The 15,738-nt window shown below is 36.5% G+C and overlaps 2 protein-coding genes across 11 annotated transcripts in view; one reads left to right on the plus strand and one right to left on the minus strand.

Annotated features, from left to right (window-relative positions):
- The window catches only part of NLE1 (notchless homolog 1), a 350,374-nt gene that overhangs the window by 236,782 nt on the left and 97,854 nt on the right, over positions 1-15,738 (minus strand). The gene's annotated exons all lie outside the window — the stretch shown is intronic.
- The window catches only part of AP2B1 (adaptor related protein complex 2 subunit beta 1), a 133,556-nt gene that overhangs the window by 86,094 nt on the left and 31,724 nt on the right, over positions 1-15,738 (plus strand). For all 10 annotated transcript variants that reach the window (XM_012786598.2, XM_012786517.3, XM_012786442.3 and 7 more), the window contains 3 exons: positions 627-773; positions 2,579-2,724; positions 9,649-9,778. In XM_012786598.2, coding sequence (XP_012642052.1) covers positions 627-773; positions 2,579-2,724; positions 9,649-9,778 — 423 coding nt within the window. The remainder of the gene's footprint in view (positions 1-626; positions 774-2,578; positions 2,725-9,648; positions 9,779-15,738) is intronic.

The following is a 15,738-nucleotide window of genomic DNA, read 5'->3' on the forward strand; positions in this document are numbered from 1 at the left end:
TATAGAGATCTTTTGTCTTTCTGATATTAAAAAGCTAAAGGAAATGGAACCTCCCATCCTGACTAGAGAATGCTCTTATTCCTTGCTGTCATCTAGAAAGAACTTGAGAGAGTCAGGTGGACTCAGAGTGAGACTCTCCTCATAAATAAGTTAGTTTGGGGGGGTGAGTATCCATCTCCCTAGGAGAGCTTCCTACTAGATATTTATGCCTAAATGGGGAAATAAGACTTTGCTGAACTGGAGTGGAAATGGAACTGCTATTTAAGTTGGATGCTTCTCCCTCTTTTTGTAGAAACAAACTCCCCCCCCCCCTTTGTTAGGGTACCTGTAGGCCTTTTGCACAGAATCGTGGAAGCTAAAATTGGAAACAAACACACAAAATCTTGGATTACTGTGTTCCTATATCCTACTGAGTACTCTCTCTTGATAAAGCTTCTAAAGAGTGTATGTATCTTATCAGTAATGAAAAAATAACTGTGCTAAAAAAGAATATACTATTCAACTCCTAAGAATCTAATTAATGGTGTTTTCTTATTGATTTATCAATAGTGCTAAAATATATAGCAACGTTTTAGGGACTATTAATCTGCTCTTCCTGATCTCTGCCCACCCTTTCCCCCCGACAGGTGGGACAATCCTTCATCCCATCATCAGTGCCTGCAACCTTTGCTCCTTCACCTACTCCTGCTGTGGTCAGCAGTGGTCTGAATGACCTGTTTGAACTGTCCACAGGGATAGGCATGGCTCCTGGTGGATATGTGGCTCCTAAGGCTGTAAGTAAAGAGTTAGCACAGCAATATTCTTAATAGACAGGACCCAAATAGTTTCACTTCTAACATTTGTATTACTTCCACTGGTAACAAATCCAAGGTTTGGGCCCTTATTCTGGAGGATTTAAGAGGAAGATGAAAGGTGGTTTCAAACTTAGCAATAGGAAGCATCAATAGCACCCTTGTTAGACATTTTTATAATTAGACTTAAAATTGGAAATATTAAGTATTTGAGTTTTGTTTTCATGTTTAGAAATATTGTCTAGTTTATTAACATTGAAGTTAATCTGAAAAAATTCAATAGAGAGAAGTAACATTTTTATTACTTCATTTCTTCCATTCCCCTTTCCCCATTGGTATTACATATGGACTCTAGAGAGCCATTGTTCAAATTTTGTTTTAATGGATTTTATCGTACCTTTTTAGAGTTCTGACTTAGGGTTATGTCACTGGGGGCTCTTCCTGTCTCAGCCTTGCTTGATGTCACTCAGATTGAAATTTCAGAGGGAAACTCACTATTAAGGAAGTTCATTTAAGCCTTTGGGAAAAGTGCCATCCAAGCTGGGCTAGTCTTCATATAACCTTGCCTTTCTGTGGACCAACATACCTTGATGCTTCCAGAATTCTCTGCCTACTCATCCAACTTCTTATAGGGGATCCCTGCTACAGAGATGTAGACCAGTTGTCCATTCTAGGAGTCATAACTGTGTACAGCCATTGAGTAGAATAACCAAAAATATGATTCAAAACTGAGCCATAGTGTTTTGGCGCAACTCAATAGTTTTGTTAAATAAGGTTTACTATGTTGAATATTATTCTTACAGAGTTTTAATTACTAATTAAAAGATTATCTAATGTACTCGTTTACTGACATAAAAGTAATACATATACATTTAAATAATATTGAAATAAGCAGGAAAATTGTTTCTCCCTGCCCCTACTTCCCCATATATAGCCACTGTTAACTTTCTCATATGTCCTTTCAAAAGAAAAAGGAGAGATCATTTAGGTTACTCCCTGGTCTTTGCCCCCACTCTTTTAGTGTGGCTGAGTATATTATCATGATTATTTACCACCCACAGACTCTTTGGTGTTCTGTCTTAGATGGTCATAATAGTTCATGAATCTCCTGATTTTTTTTTTTTTTTTTTACTGGCATAGGCCAGGAGTATCAAAGGTTCTAGGACCAGGAATAGGTAATGAATTAGATAGAGAAAATAGGCATTTAGAATATTTAAGCAACATATGAATATTTACTATTTACCAGAAATTATAGCAGGAGTTAAAAATATACATTAAACATGGTCCATGCCCTTAAGGAGATTACTGATAATAGCTTTGGATGATAATGATGAAAAAGTCTTTAAAGATAACAGGCATGCTGTTTTCATTAATGGATTCAGTTTCTTCTTTTTAAATATTTTACCAAAACTAACAGAAAAACACATACTCATTGGGATTTCTTTTCTCTGTGTGTGTGTGTGTATACACATATATATATGTGTATACACACACACATACATCTGGTAGCAGTTTTCAAAAGCAGTAAAATGACCAAATTGAACAGAAGATGGAGAAGCAGCCAAGGTTGCCTGTAGACTTTTTTTTTTGGTTCTTAAATAATTGAGGATGATCTCAGAATTCAGAAAGACTATCCAGAGCCTTTTTTGCATTAACTTGACATTTATAGTATAAAAATCACCATAATTGCCTAAAGTGAAATCTTAATTTCATCTTTATTTGTTAAAAAATAAATAGCATTGAGATAAATCTTATCTGGTTCTATTGAGATTTGTATTGTGTTTCAGGTCTGGCTACCTGCAGTAAAGGCTAAAGGCTTAGAGATTTCAGGAACATTTACTCACCGCCAAGGACACATCTATATGGAAATGAACTTCACCAACAAAGCTCTGCAGCATATGACAGACTTTGCAATACAGTTTAACAAGAATAGGTAAGAAATCTGAGTTCCAACTTGATGTTGAGACAACAATGTACTTATGTGCAACAAGAGAATGTTTCATTTTGACAGTGCATAAAAACTCAAATGTTGGCAGATGGTGGATGTAGAGTGAGCCCTGGCTTTTGTAGGTATATTCAGTTGTTAGCTTTAACCCTGGAGGCACTAGGGAATTTTGTTAGGAAACTCCATATGAAATGAAAAAAAACAGAACTTTTATACTGTAGTCTTAAAAGGTCTAGAACTAGAATGTTTTAAATAAAACAATTAAACTTTTAATTGAAATCTATTTATTCATTCAACAAATAACAGTTTAGCATCTATGTGCCAAACATTTCTAGGTACTTGGGCTAGAGTAGTGAACCAAACAGAGTCTCTGATGAAGTTCACATTTTGATGAGAAAAACATTTAAATGTTAATGTCTTATACCAGGCGTCCTCAAACTACTGCCCACGGGCCACATGCAGGTGTTTTTGCCCGTTTGTTTTTTTACTTCAAAATAAGATATGTGCAGTGTGCATAGGACTTTGTTATAGTTTTTTTTTTTTTTTTTTTTTTAACTATAGTCCAGCCCTCCAACAGTCTGAGGGACGGCAAACTGGCCCCTTGTTTAAAAAGTTTGAGGACCCCTGTCTTATACTTCTGAAGCATCAGTGATTTTTATTGAATTTTATGATTCAGGAAACTGGCTGTTGGACTTTAATAGCAGGTCCGTTGATTTATAAATACAAGGTATTCAGCCTTGCTTATAACAAAGTAGTAGTTGGACCCTTAAAGCAGATTTAATAAAATTTGTCAATGACAATTTGCATCAGTGGTTGTGATTCATTTCTCATTATTCATGAACACTTTTGTACCCTGGATTTGAGAGTGTGGCATGTTAGAAATCATATAAGTATCTAGAAAGTCTGTTCCTCCTTCTTCAAGACCAGTTATATTTCTAGCCACTTTGGGGAGCTGGCCCTGTTAAAGGCCAAGAGTTTTAACAAAGGGATTTGTTCTGTGAAGTTTGGATTGAGTCAAGGGGCTGCACTTGGGGATCTGGAGGGCCACATGTGGCCTTGAGGCTGCAGGTTGCCCACCCCTGGAAGGCTGTTGGGAAAATAAGTAGATAGGTAGGCAGATCAGTAGATGAAATAAGTAGATTAAATAGAGGTTAAATCTGTTGTTATAAAGGAAGTCTACATAGTCTCTACATTCATCTCCATTTGTCTTTGCTGCTTTTTTTTTTTTTTTTTTTTTGAGACAGAGTCTTGCTCTCTCACCCTAGCTAGACTGCAGTGGCACAGTCATAGCTCACTGCAACCCCAAACTCCTGGGCTCAAGCGAGCCTCCTGCTTCAGCCTCCTGAGTAGCTGGGACTATAGGCATATGCCACTGCACCTGGCTAATTTTTCTATTTTTAGTAGGGACAGGGTCTTGTTGCTCAGGCTGTGCTTTTTATTTTTTTATTTATTTTTTTAAGTCGTTCTGATACTTGGTAAGGCTTATATCTTTGTTTTGATGAAGTAGCCTATTACTTTAAAAAACCACCTTAGTCCCTGCTTTCTATAGTCTGTTGATTTCCTACTATGAGTAACTTATATCTTTTTCCTCTACCCCCATTACCTAATATTAGTAGTACTTTCTTTCTTGGGGTTTACTTTTATACTCTTAAGTATGCTTCTACTTAACTCTTAAGTAAGTAAACTTCTACTACTTGATTTGTCATTATTGATCCCCCCATTATGACAGATGAGGCTGAGAACTCCTACTTTTCATCTCTTGCCCCTTCTCATTTTTATAAATTGTACCATTCCTATAGTCATTGTTTCACCTTTGTTCCCTTCTTTGTCCTGGAATTGTACTCATTACCAGTTCTTTCCATTGTCTTTTCTTGGATGTCTTCTAGCAGGTTTCCTCAAAAAAGGGCTCATGTGAACAATATTCCGTGAATTTTGTTACATTGTCAGAACTGTGACCTTTATGCTCGAAAATTCTTGACTTGAACTTTTATTTTGTTACAGTGTCTTTTTGTCATTGAATGTTCCTAAGGAGAAGTCAGTTACAAGCTTGATTTTCCCATATAAATGATTTGATTATTTTGTTTGGCTGCCCAAAGTTTTAAAGTTCAGTCATTTTACTAGGATATTGTAAATGTTGACCAATCTTGGTTAGTTTTTCTTGGAATAAGATGTACTGTTTCAATATGTACTTTTAAGTATTGAATTTCAGGAAAGTTTTCAGGGGTTATATGTTTAAACTTGAGTTCTGTTCCATTGTTTTGATTTTCTTCTTTGGAGTTTCCAGTTATGCATTTATTGGCTCTCCTTTGTCTACTTCTGTATGTGCCATTTTTCTTTCTAACGTTTTTTAAAAGATATATTGCAATTGGGAGATAAGTGTTTTAAGTTTCTTTTAACCTATGGTTTCCTACTCTCTCTTCCCCTTCTCCTATGCCCCGTGGGGGGCCCCCTCCCCACTTTGAAATTTATCTGTAGAAGAAATTAGGTCTTTTACCTGTGGAGTTTCCCAAAACCTTTTTTTTTGTTTGTTTGTTTCTTCTTCCTTTTCTTTGAGATAGAGTCTCACTCTGTTGCCTTGAGTAGAATGCAGTGGCATCAGCCTAGCTCACAGCAACCCTGGGCTCAAGCAGTCTTCCTGCTTCAGCTCCTGTGTAGCTGGGACTATAGGCGCGTGCCACAATACCCAGCTAATTTTCCTATTTTTAGTAGAGACAGGGTCTCGCTTTTGCTCAGGCTGGTCTTGAACTCCTAAGCTCAAATGATCCTCCCACCTCGGCCTCCCAGGGTGCTAGGATTACAGGCATGAGCCACCGTGCCCAGCAAGTTTCCCAAAATCTTGATTTTGCTAATTGCATCTGTAAATCGGCAAATCTATATAGACTTAATTAGATTTAAGCTTGATCTTCTGGAAAAATGTTTCATGGTTTGTGGTGATCTCAAATCCTGTTTCTGTTTTATTAATATTTGCCTTTTCTCATTTTTATTCTCTGTGTCTCTTACTGTGTTTGCTATGATGTCTAGTCCCTTGTTCTTTGTCACTATACTTGTGCCTTTTCTATAAGTTTTTATAAATGAAATCACATGGCATCTTATATCTGGTTTCTTTCACTTAACATACTGCTTTTGAGATGCATCAGTAGTCTGTCAGTAGATGTATCAGTAGCCATTCTTGTGGGATGTAGTAGTGTTTCTTTTTGTTTGCATTTCCCTAATGTTCAGCATTTTTTCCATAAACATATTGGCCATTCTTACATCCTTTGCTAAAGTATCTGCTCAAATCTTTACTTTTTTTGCTTTGTCGTTATCTTGAGTTGTAAAAGTTCTTTATAATCTGAATACAAGTCCTTTAGTTGGATAGATGTGTTGCAATTTTTTTTCCCAATCTGTGGCTTGCCTTTATTTTTCTTAGTAGTGTTTTTCAAAAAACAAGTTTTTAATAAAGTCCAATTTATCAGTTTTTTTTCTTTTTATGGCTTATACTTTTTGTGTTTTAAGAAATCTGCCTAACCCACAGCTACAAAGGTTTTTTTTCTGTTTTTTAACACAAGTGTTATAGTTTTAGCTCCTATATTAGTTTTATAATCCTTTTTGGGATAGTTTAAGTCTTTAATTTCTCTCTACAGTGTTTTACAATTCTCCATGTACAGATCTTGCACATCTTTTGTCAGATTTAAGTATTTCATGTTTTTGATGTTATGGTAAATAGTATTTTCAGTTTTGATTGTTGCTAGTGTATAGAAATAGAATTGATTTTTTTGTATATTCAATTTGTATCCTGCAACTTTCTTAAACTCAAACTTTTTCCTTCTAGTAGCCTTTTTTTTTTTTTTTTTGAGACAGAGTCTCACTTTGTTGTCCAGGCTAGAGTGAGTGCCATGGCGTCAGCCTAGCTCACAGCAACCTCACACTCCTGGGCTAGAGCGATCCTTCTGCCTCAGCCTCCCGAGTAGCTGGGACTACAGGCATGCGCCTAGTAGCCTTTTTGTAAATTCCTTATGATTTTCTATATAGATAAATCATGTTATTTATGAATAGAGAGTTTTATCTTTTCCTATTCAATTTCATGCCTTTTATTTCTTTTTCTTGCCTGATTGTACTAACTAGAGCCAGTAAATGTTGAGTTGAAGTGCTAAGAAAAATGTTCTAATTCTTTAGGGAAAAGCATTCAGTCTTTCACCATTAAGCAGGATATTAGCTGTAGGCTTAGGAATAGGAAGTTCCCTTCTATTCCTGGTTTACAGAGTTTTATGAGTTGGTATTACATTTTGTCAGGTGCTTTTTTATGTATTGAGATGATTATGTGAGGTTTTCTTTTAGTCTATTAATATGATGGATTACATCAATTGATTTTTCAAATATTAAACCCACCTTGCATTCCTGGGATAAATCCTACTTGGTCAGTATATATTAATGTTATCTTTTTATGTATTACTGGATTTGACTGGCTAAAATTCTGTTGAGTATTTTTACATCTATGTTCATGGTATATAGTCTCCATTTCTGACATGATTTACTTTTATTATTATTTCTTTCCTGACTTCCCTTCCTCTTTTCCTGTTATCCCACCTTCACCTCACATTATCTGGTCATCTCTTCCTCGGGCACTTTCTTTACTATTATGTGTTCTTCCTTGGTTGCTACAGTTGTTTCAGTAGGTTTTTGTTTTGTTTTCCCTCATGTACAAATGTTTCATAATTTCATTTATTTTAATTGAAAGTTATTTTCAAGTATTTTTGTTTGTCATTAAGGAAGTTGTACTGCTTTCTTTTCACTTTTTGGTAATAGTGCCTTGAATAGTTGCTGTGTTTATGCCACTATGGTACTCATATTTGAATAAGTTGGAATTTGTAGGACTAGCTGTTAGCAGGAGAGTGCCATAGAAGAAGCAGCTAGGTCAGGGTAGATTTTTAGGTTGTGCTACTCAAGATCTTTTCCTTTTTTACCATGTTGTAGTCACAAACCCCTTTGCCTCTCAGAACCTAACTTTACTCAAGAGGGCTTTCTATTCCAGTCCTGTGCACTTCATATTCCTTAATTGGTCTCTTCCTCTAAGCCCTGTCTTCTAAAGAGTTTATTTTGTCTTTAGAAGGTGGTGCTTTTTGAGCTCTCTCACTTCCAGGGCCCCTGTGGGGACTTTTTCTTTTTTTCTTTTTTTTTTTTTTTACCTTGTCCATGTGCCGCTCCCTATTTGATCTTAGTCCTACCCCAATCAGAATGGAGGTCTCTTCTAAGAATGGATATTTACTGTCAGTCTCTGAGACCTACTGCTGCTAGTTTCCTCTGGACTCTTGTGCCTCCATACTGCACCACCAGAGCATTGCTTACCAGTTCTGTGGGTTTTCTCTGACCTGTAGTTTTGCAGAAGGTGAAATTGTAAGTTTATGGCAATTTCCCCCTTCTTTGTTTCCTCTGTATTGTTTCCAAGAAGAGCAGTTGCAAGGTTTGGGACTATACTGCTGCCATGTTTCTATCCCAATATTGACTTAAAGGCAGTTTGGCTGACTGTGAGAACAAGATCAAAAGAGCAAAATGGGCCAAGCGCAGTGGCTCACGCCTGTAATCCTAGCACTGTGGAAGGCTGAGGTGGGAGGATTGCTTGAGCTCAGGAGTTTGATCCATCCTGAGCAAGATTGAGACCTTGTCTCTACCAAAAATAGAAAAAATTAGCGAGGCGTGATGGTGTGTACCTATAGTCCCAGCTACTCAGCAGGCTGAGGTGGGAGGATTACTTGAGCCCAGGAGTTTGAGTTTGCTGTGAGCTATGATGATGCCACTGCATTCTAGCCTGAGTGACAGAGTGAGACTTTGTCTTAAAAAAAAAAGCAAAATGTTTTTTTGAGCTATGAGTTTTATCCCTAAATGAGTGATGTGAATTCTTAGGATCATTTCATTATTACATTTTGGTACTGTAAGGTGTAGTTTATCTAGGAAAAGGAAAATATTTCTTTAGCCATCTGACTCTTGAAAGATACTATCTATATAAACTCTTTACCTATTTTATAAATATCATAGTCCCATCTTCCTTCTTGAGGCTTTTTAGAACATAAATATAAATTTGTATCATTTTGTTTGTTATACTAGGTCCACTTTTTCTGCTTAATGCTTACAAAGTTTTATTCTTGGTGTTTCTCATACCATCTGCCCTCTTGGTTATGTTGTTGTTTTTTATATTACTTCAGACACAGGCTGAGTTTTTTTTTTTTTTTTTAATCTCTTTACCACCCTTATATTATTATTAAACAGGCTTCCTTTGAGAAGTCAAACTGGTGGGTACTCACTGCCTGCTGCAGGCTTAGAAAGTGGCCATGTTTGGGTCTACAACTTATCCTAGTTTTTTGGAATGCATAACCAGTCGGTTCTGCTTTATTTAGACTAGCTCTTTCCTGGTGATTAATTGCATCCTACGTAAGTGAACAAAAAAAAAAAAAAAAGAAAGAAAGAAAATGTGAGTTACCAGTAAATAATCCTTGGGACTTGATCAGGCAGGTTTATTAAGCTAGGGAAATAATAACAATTTATTGTACTTTTCTCTTTATAGAGTGGAAATTCTTAAATCTCCTTTCTACCAAAGATTAAGGAAAGATTTATTTAAAAAATGATTCTCATCAAACCTGTCTCTCAAGTAGCATGATAAAGAGAATAAACTTTTAGAATTATAACACTAGCAAAGCAATTCCATACTTAGGAAAGTTTTCTCCTTCCTCAAATCCATTTAATGGACAACAGAGATTATGATATAACCAATATTATGGCAAGTTGGAATTGAGCACCTTGATTCCTGCTATTCCTTCAATTTAATTGCATTAAAAATTTTGTTTTCTTCAAATGGAGTAAAAATCCATTCAGACCCAACAATGTGGCTAAATCCTGCCTCTTGATTAACCTCTGTGATTTATTTATCCTGTCTTCTAGCTTTGGTGTCATCCCCAGCACTCCTCTGGCCATCCATACACCACTGATGCCAAACCAGAGCATTGATGTCTCCCTGCCTCTCAACACTCTGGGCCCAGTCATGAAGATGGAACCTCTGAATAACCTGCAGGTCAGAGTTTTATCTCAGTTGGGTGGTACAAGTTGGTATCTTGCCAATATTTCACTTGTAAAACAGCACCTCTTTTTCTTGCTTATGTTAGAGTTGGTCATGGAATTAGGGTTTAAAATAAGTCTTTGTGGAGAGGAATTTTATTTTGTTTTTAAGAACAAAAGTCATGCATTGCCATAGAAAGATATTCTTTTACTCAAACATTCAGAAACTTTTTTCTTAGCTTATTTACAATTTTTTTCTTTATGACTTTTATAGCAAAATTTGAATGTCGTTTGTATAAGAATAGATTTCAGAGGAGATTTATGTGGAGATTATCTTTAAATGCTCTGCACCACAAGTAGCTAGGCTATTTGGATTTAAATGCCTCCCTCTGTTAGCACGTATCTATGATAAGTGTGGCAGCATTTTAGAGGAACTGAGAACAACTTTATCTGGTCTACAAGAGCCTCTTGATCTTAAAAATGTTGAATCTTTTAGAGTGCTTAGGTACCAGCTTAGAGTTTCATTCCGTTTTCCTCTTGAGTTTTCCTTTGAAATATAAACCTTCTGGGGTTCAGGCAACATGAAGGCAGAGCAGTAAGCTCATAAGGCAAAGCCGTAGCAACCCTGAAGGAGTTTAGTTAGGTACAAGCTCTTGAGATTATGGTTTTAATGCTCAGGAGGACAGGGGAGATAGCCTTGGGCCAACCTGAGATGGGGAAATGTAACTGATCCCTGAATAAAGGAGAGACCCTGGAAGGGCAACTCCCTCAATGAAAGGGAAAGGGGAATTAGAAAAAGGTTTTCACTGTCCTCAAAAAGTGACAAAGTTTCTCTCTGGGCAGGGTTCTAGATGTCCTCTTGTGAGAAATTCATGGGCCAATATATGCCATCCATGAGTTATGTAGTCCACATTTATATGAGCTGTGTAGGTGTACTAATCTCCAAATCGATAAGTTAATGTAAAATTCATCCAGGACTGGTGAAACCTAGGATCCTGACAGAAGCAAATGCAAACCAGTCCTTCAGCAACAGTTCTAAAATGTAGGGCCATCAGGACTTGCAACTGAAGAGAAAATCTCTACTGAAACTAATGTCACAATTTAATGAAGCAGGGCAGAGAGAAAGGGGGAAGAGGATGCACTGTGAAGGACATCTTCTGTGTCAGAAGACATAGAAAAAAAGAGGATTGGTACTTTCCCCACCCCCACCAAGAACTTAGGGTGATTGAGCAATCTGAATTAGAGTACGATATGTGTTTAAAATGATGAAAGAAAAATACCAACCTTCCACTTTTTAGTCAAGACTGTTGGGGTCCTATTCCTCATTCTTCTACAAATATCAATGTGAGGTACTAATACTGATGGTGAGACATCAAGTGTAAGATACCTTGAAGTGAAAACTAAATGTTCTTCAGTAGTTTAAATGCCAACATACCAGGACTGTTTGCCAGTTACTAACTACCTTGTTGCCACAGTAGTTGACTGCCTCTTTTTTCAGCAAAAGGAGTAATGATTTAGAGTGTAGACGAGTGAGTCACAATATAATTTGGCTCAGACTAGAAGAATAAAACAGGGATTACTATGCAGATGGAATTGGCTGTTACTATGATGAGAGTAATGTGTTAAGGGGCTTTTCCAGCCTAGGATCCTGAAGTAACTAACCCAAATCTACATCTGTTCCCTTTTCATCAAAATCTAACCTCCCATTGGCCACAAAGCCTCAAGCCTAATATTTGAGGACATCAGCATGCATGCAAGAATGCTTTACTTCAGAAGTAGGAAAGGGAATTGGGGTCACAGAAACCAGGACAAATTTTCTGTTCTTAAAACAACAAGAATCAGTAAATGAATGAATGTCAGTTTGCTTTCCTATTTGCACTTCCACTTAACTAAATCCCAACAGGAACCTTCATAAGAGAAGTTGTATTTTAGTCCAACCTCCTCCCTCAAAAGTATCGAGGTGATATTAGGACTAGCAAGTTTTAATTTTCACAAACCTGACTTTATAAGAAGCAAAGTTAAAATTTTTCATCTATAGTCAACTACTGATTCGTCATAATTGTGGCTATTTTCTCATTTGGCATTTCCCAGTGAAGAAGATAAGCCAAAACTTGAAAAGAGAAAACCTTTTTCCCCCTATGAACAGCTCTACTTAGTATCTGCTTGTGGGAGTTGAAACTAATGGCTAGTTTAGGATGGGTGGGTTACTTTAGATTTCAACTTCCATTCTCCCCTTGTCTCCATATGAACAAGAGGAAATCAAAATATAACTCCAACAAAGTTAGACCTTGTGATACAGATAAAGCCAGGTAAAGATGGAGCTAACATTTAAATATATTTTGCATAATGTTTAGATTCAAGAACTCATGTAGGAAAACTACTACTTTTTCTAATACTCCAGACCATAAAATCAGGAAAGAAAAAATGTTTGGGGGTTGAGGAATTGAAATTTTGAATTCTGTATGGGTTTTTAGCTATTTTGGCTAATTTGCTATCAATGTGTATGTAGAACAAATAAACCCAGCTACCAGAACTGTAATGTAACACTTGTTATAAAAACTTTTCACATTAAACTATTTGTTGGCTTATAGTCTCTTTGAAACACTATTTAAAGGTTAATAAGACACCTTAAAATCTTTCTTAAAATATAAAATACATTATGCCTCAGAAATAAGAATTAAATACCTGGTAGAGATTTGAACCTAGAAGAATTTTTCTGCTGATGTCAGTTGTAAAAGCCTTTGTGAATCAACTTATAAATATTATACAAAGTAAAAGCATTCAGCTTGCTCCCACTGGGAACCTCTCCAGTTTATTTATATCATATAATTGTATTCCTAAAAAAGAAAATTTATTCTCTCCATTTAAATAAAACAAAAACCTTAATAAATGTCTAAATTTTCTCTGAGTGAATTTTCTTTAACTCTGATGTCCTTATTTTTCATTTCATTTGTGTTAGTTGCTTAGAAACATTTTCCCAATATACTACTTCAAACTTGACACCTGGCAAGCCAAGTCAGTGTCTCCAAGAAGACAAAGAAATTATGATACAACATGTGTTCTTCCCTAGGGCTATGCTCAAGGTCTTTGCATAGAGATGCTGAAGAGTTCTCACAGTGGTTTAGCTTTCTTTTTCATAGTGCTGTAAACTCTTATGACAACATTGATGGCATCATTCTTTCAAACTTTGATTTTTATCAGGATTATAAAGGCATCTACTAATTCTACAGTTCTAAGAAAAAGCCAGTCCCCACCCTTCTTTGTCTGCCATGGCCCCAAGTTCTCTTTTTACAGAGGCAATTTCTTTTACTTCTTTTAGTGGATTCTTTTGATAATTACCTCTCCAAGTACCATGCTCATATGTGGACTTCTGGGTTTTTCCATCTCAGGTTTTCCATCTCAATATTTTTCCATATTCCTCTACATCTCCCCCACTCACTGCCATCATCTGCATATACTTCCTATATTCTCATTGTCCTGATAGAGCTGTCTTGGAATTTGCTTAAATCAGTATTCAGTATTTGCATTATTATGACTTCAAAGCTGAGCCGTAAAGTTTGATTTTTTTCCCCATAAAATGACTGTAGTTAATACACAAAAATTTATGCATGAATTATCATAGCAACATTATTCATAATAGCTAGTAGAAAGTGGAATCAACTCAAATGTCCATCAGCTGAATAAATAAGTAAAATATGGTGTATCTATATATTTTACAATAAAAAGAAATTAAGTACTAATACATGTTACAAAATGAGTGATCCGTGAAATCAGTGAAAGAAGCCAGTCACAAAAATCCACATATCTCGTGGCAAATGTATACAGACAGGAAATAGATTGGTAGTAGTTGCTTAGACCTGGGGATAAGATGGGGGCAATAAGGAGTGTTTGCTAATGGGTATGGAGTCTTTTTAGGGTTGAGGAAAATATTCTAAAATTAGATGCTGACGATGGTTCTACAACTCTTTGAATATAGTAAAAACTTATTGAATTGTACATAGTAAGTGGGTGAATTTTATGGTATGTGAATTATATCTCAATAAAGCTGTTGGAAAAAACAACAGAAATAACCAGAGTTAATACCTATTTTTTTCTGTGTTCTTAACTGTAATTCAATCTCAAATTCTAACAAAACCAGGCCCTTCAAAATGTTGTATCAGTTTCCTTTACATGAAATCTCTTCTGGAGTCTTTTGACCTGTTCCAGTCTCGATTGTTTTTTCTTGAACTTTTGGAACATAGCTGTTACAATGGGATCTCATGTCATCATAACCCTAGGATTCATTCCTTTCATCTCTCTCCTGTGCTGGGTCTCCTGTTTATTTGCCTTTTCTTGGTTTACTTCCTCTTTTGATGAAACACATCTTCCAGTAGCTTTCTTAGAATAAGTCTATAGAAAATAAAGTTTTTGAGATTTCACATGTTTTTAAATGCCTCCTTTATATCTTCTTCATACTTGGTTTGATGGTTTCTGTTTAAAATTGTAGGTTAGGAATTACTTTCCTTGTATCTGAAGCCATTCTGATTTGTTTGTTTGTTTGTTTGTTTTTGGTTTTTTGGGTTTTTTTGAGACAGGGTCTTGCTCTGTCACCCAGGCTGGAGCACAGTGGTGTCATCATAGCTCACTGCAGCCTTGAACCCAACTCCTAGGCTCAAGTGACCCTCCTGCCTCAGCCTCCCAAGTAGCTGGTACTACAGGCATGCACCACAACACCCAGCTAATTTTTCTATTTTTTAGAGAGACAGAGTCTCGCTCTTGCTCAGGCTGGTCTCAAACTCCTGGCCGCAAGTGATACTCCTGCCTCGACCTCCCAGAGTGCTAGGATTACAGGTGTGAGCCACCACACGTGGCCATTCTGATTCTTGATTCTTGTCTGTGCCCCATTTTTTCTCAATGAAAGCATGTACAGTCCTTGCTTTACCCCAGTGTTCTGAAATTTCACAGTGATGTGTCTCAGTTTGAGTCTCTTTTTACCCATCATGCTGGGTATTGAGTTTTTTCAAACTGGAAATTTATGTCCTTTAATTCTGGAAATTTTTCTTTAGGTTCTTTACTGGTGCTCTCCCTTTTATTTTCTCTCTTTCTCTTATTAGAAATCTTGCTATTTGGATGTTGATTCTCCTGGACCAATCCTTCTGTTTTTCCCTCCTATTTTCATTCTCTCTCCTTTTGTTCCACTTTCCAAGAACTTATTTTTGTGGAAAATTATTGACATTACAGAAGTAAACATAATGGTATAATGAGTCCTTGTGTACCCATCATCCAGTTTTGATAATGATCAATACATGGTTAATATCATTTTCTTTGTACCTTTTTCTATAGACCTACTCCATATTACTTTGAAGCAAATCCAGGACATTTATTTGACTTAATCTGTAAATATTTCAGTATATATCTTTGAAACGGAAGGATTGCTTATTGTCTCTCAAGAAAAGTAACCAGCCAGGAGTGTCTTAAGCAGGCCCTAGAAGCAGCAGTGGAGTTATCTGGCAAGGGAATTCTGTGTTCTGGCTGAGCATGTCTCTTTAGTCCTGTGGATTCCCCTCTCTCTGGGTTGGGGGAGGCCAGAGGAGGATAAGAATATCAGAACCGGTGGGGAGGGGGGAAAGGGCATTTATTGAAACCTTAAAATCTGTACCCCCATAATATGCCGAAAAAAATATTAACCAACAGAATAATTACCAACAGAATATTAAATTAAAAAAAAAAGAAGAAGAAGAATATCAGAACCTTCACCATCAGGCCCAGGACAGGAGCTCCAGTCACCTATCACTGAAGATAGCTAGAATCCTTCTCAATATTTTCATGTCTTTCTCTTTGGGCTGGCTTGATTATTTTAAAAATTATTTTCGAGTCTCCTGTCTAGAATGTAAGGCTTACTGCCAGTCTCCTGGGAGCTAAGTCGGGAAAGAAGGCTGGACAGTCTTAGCATTCAGTATGCATAAATTCACTTACTTTACCACCCCTCAGCCATGT

The sequence above is a fragment of the Microcebus murinus genome, chromosome 18 (genome assembly GCF_040939455.1).
Source record: "Microcebus murinus isolate Inina chromosome 18, M.murinus_Inina_mat1.0, whole genome shotgun sequence".
Taxonomy (NCBI): Eukaryota; Metazoa; Chordata; class Mammalia; order Primates; family Cheirogaleidae; genus Microcebus; species Microcebus murinus.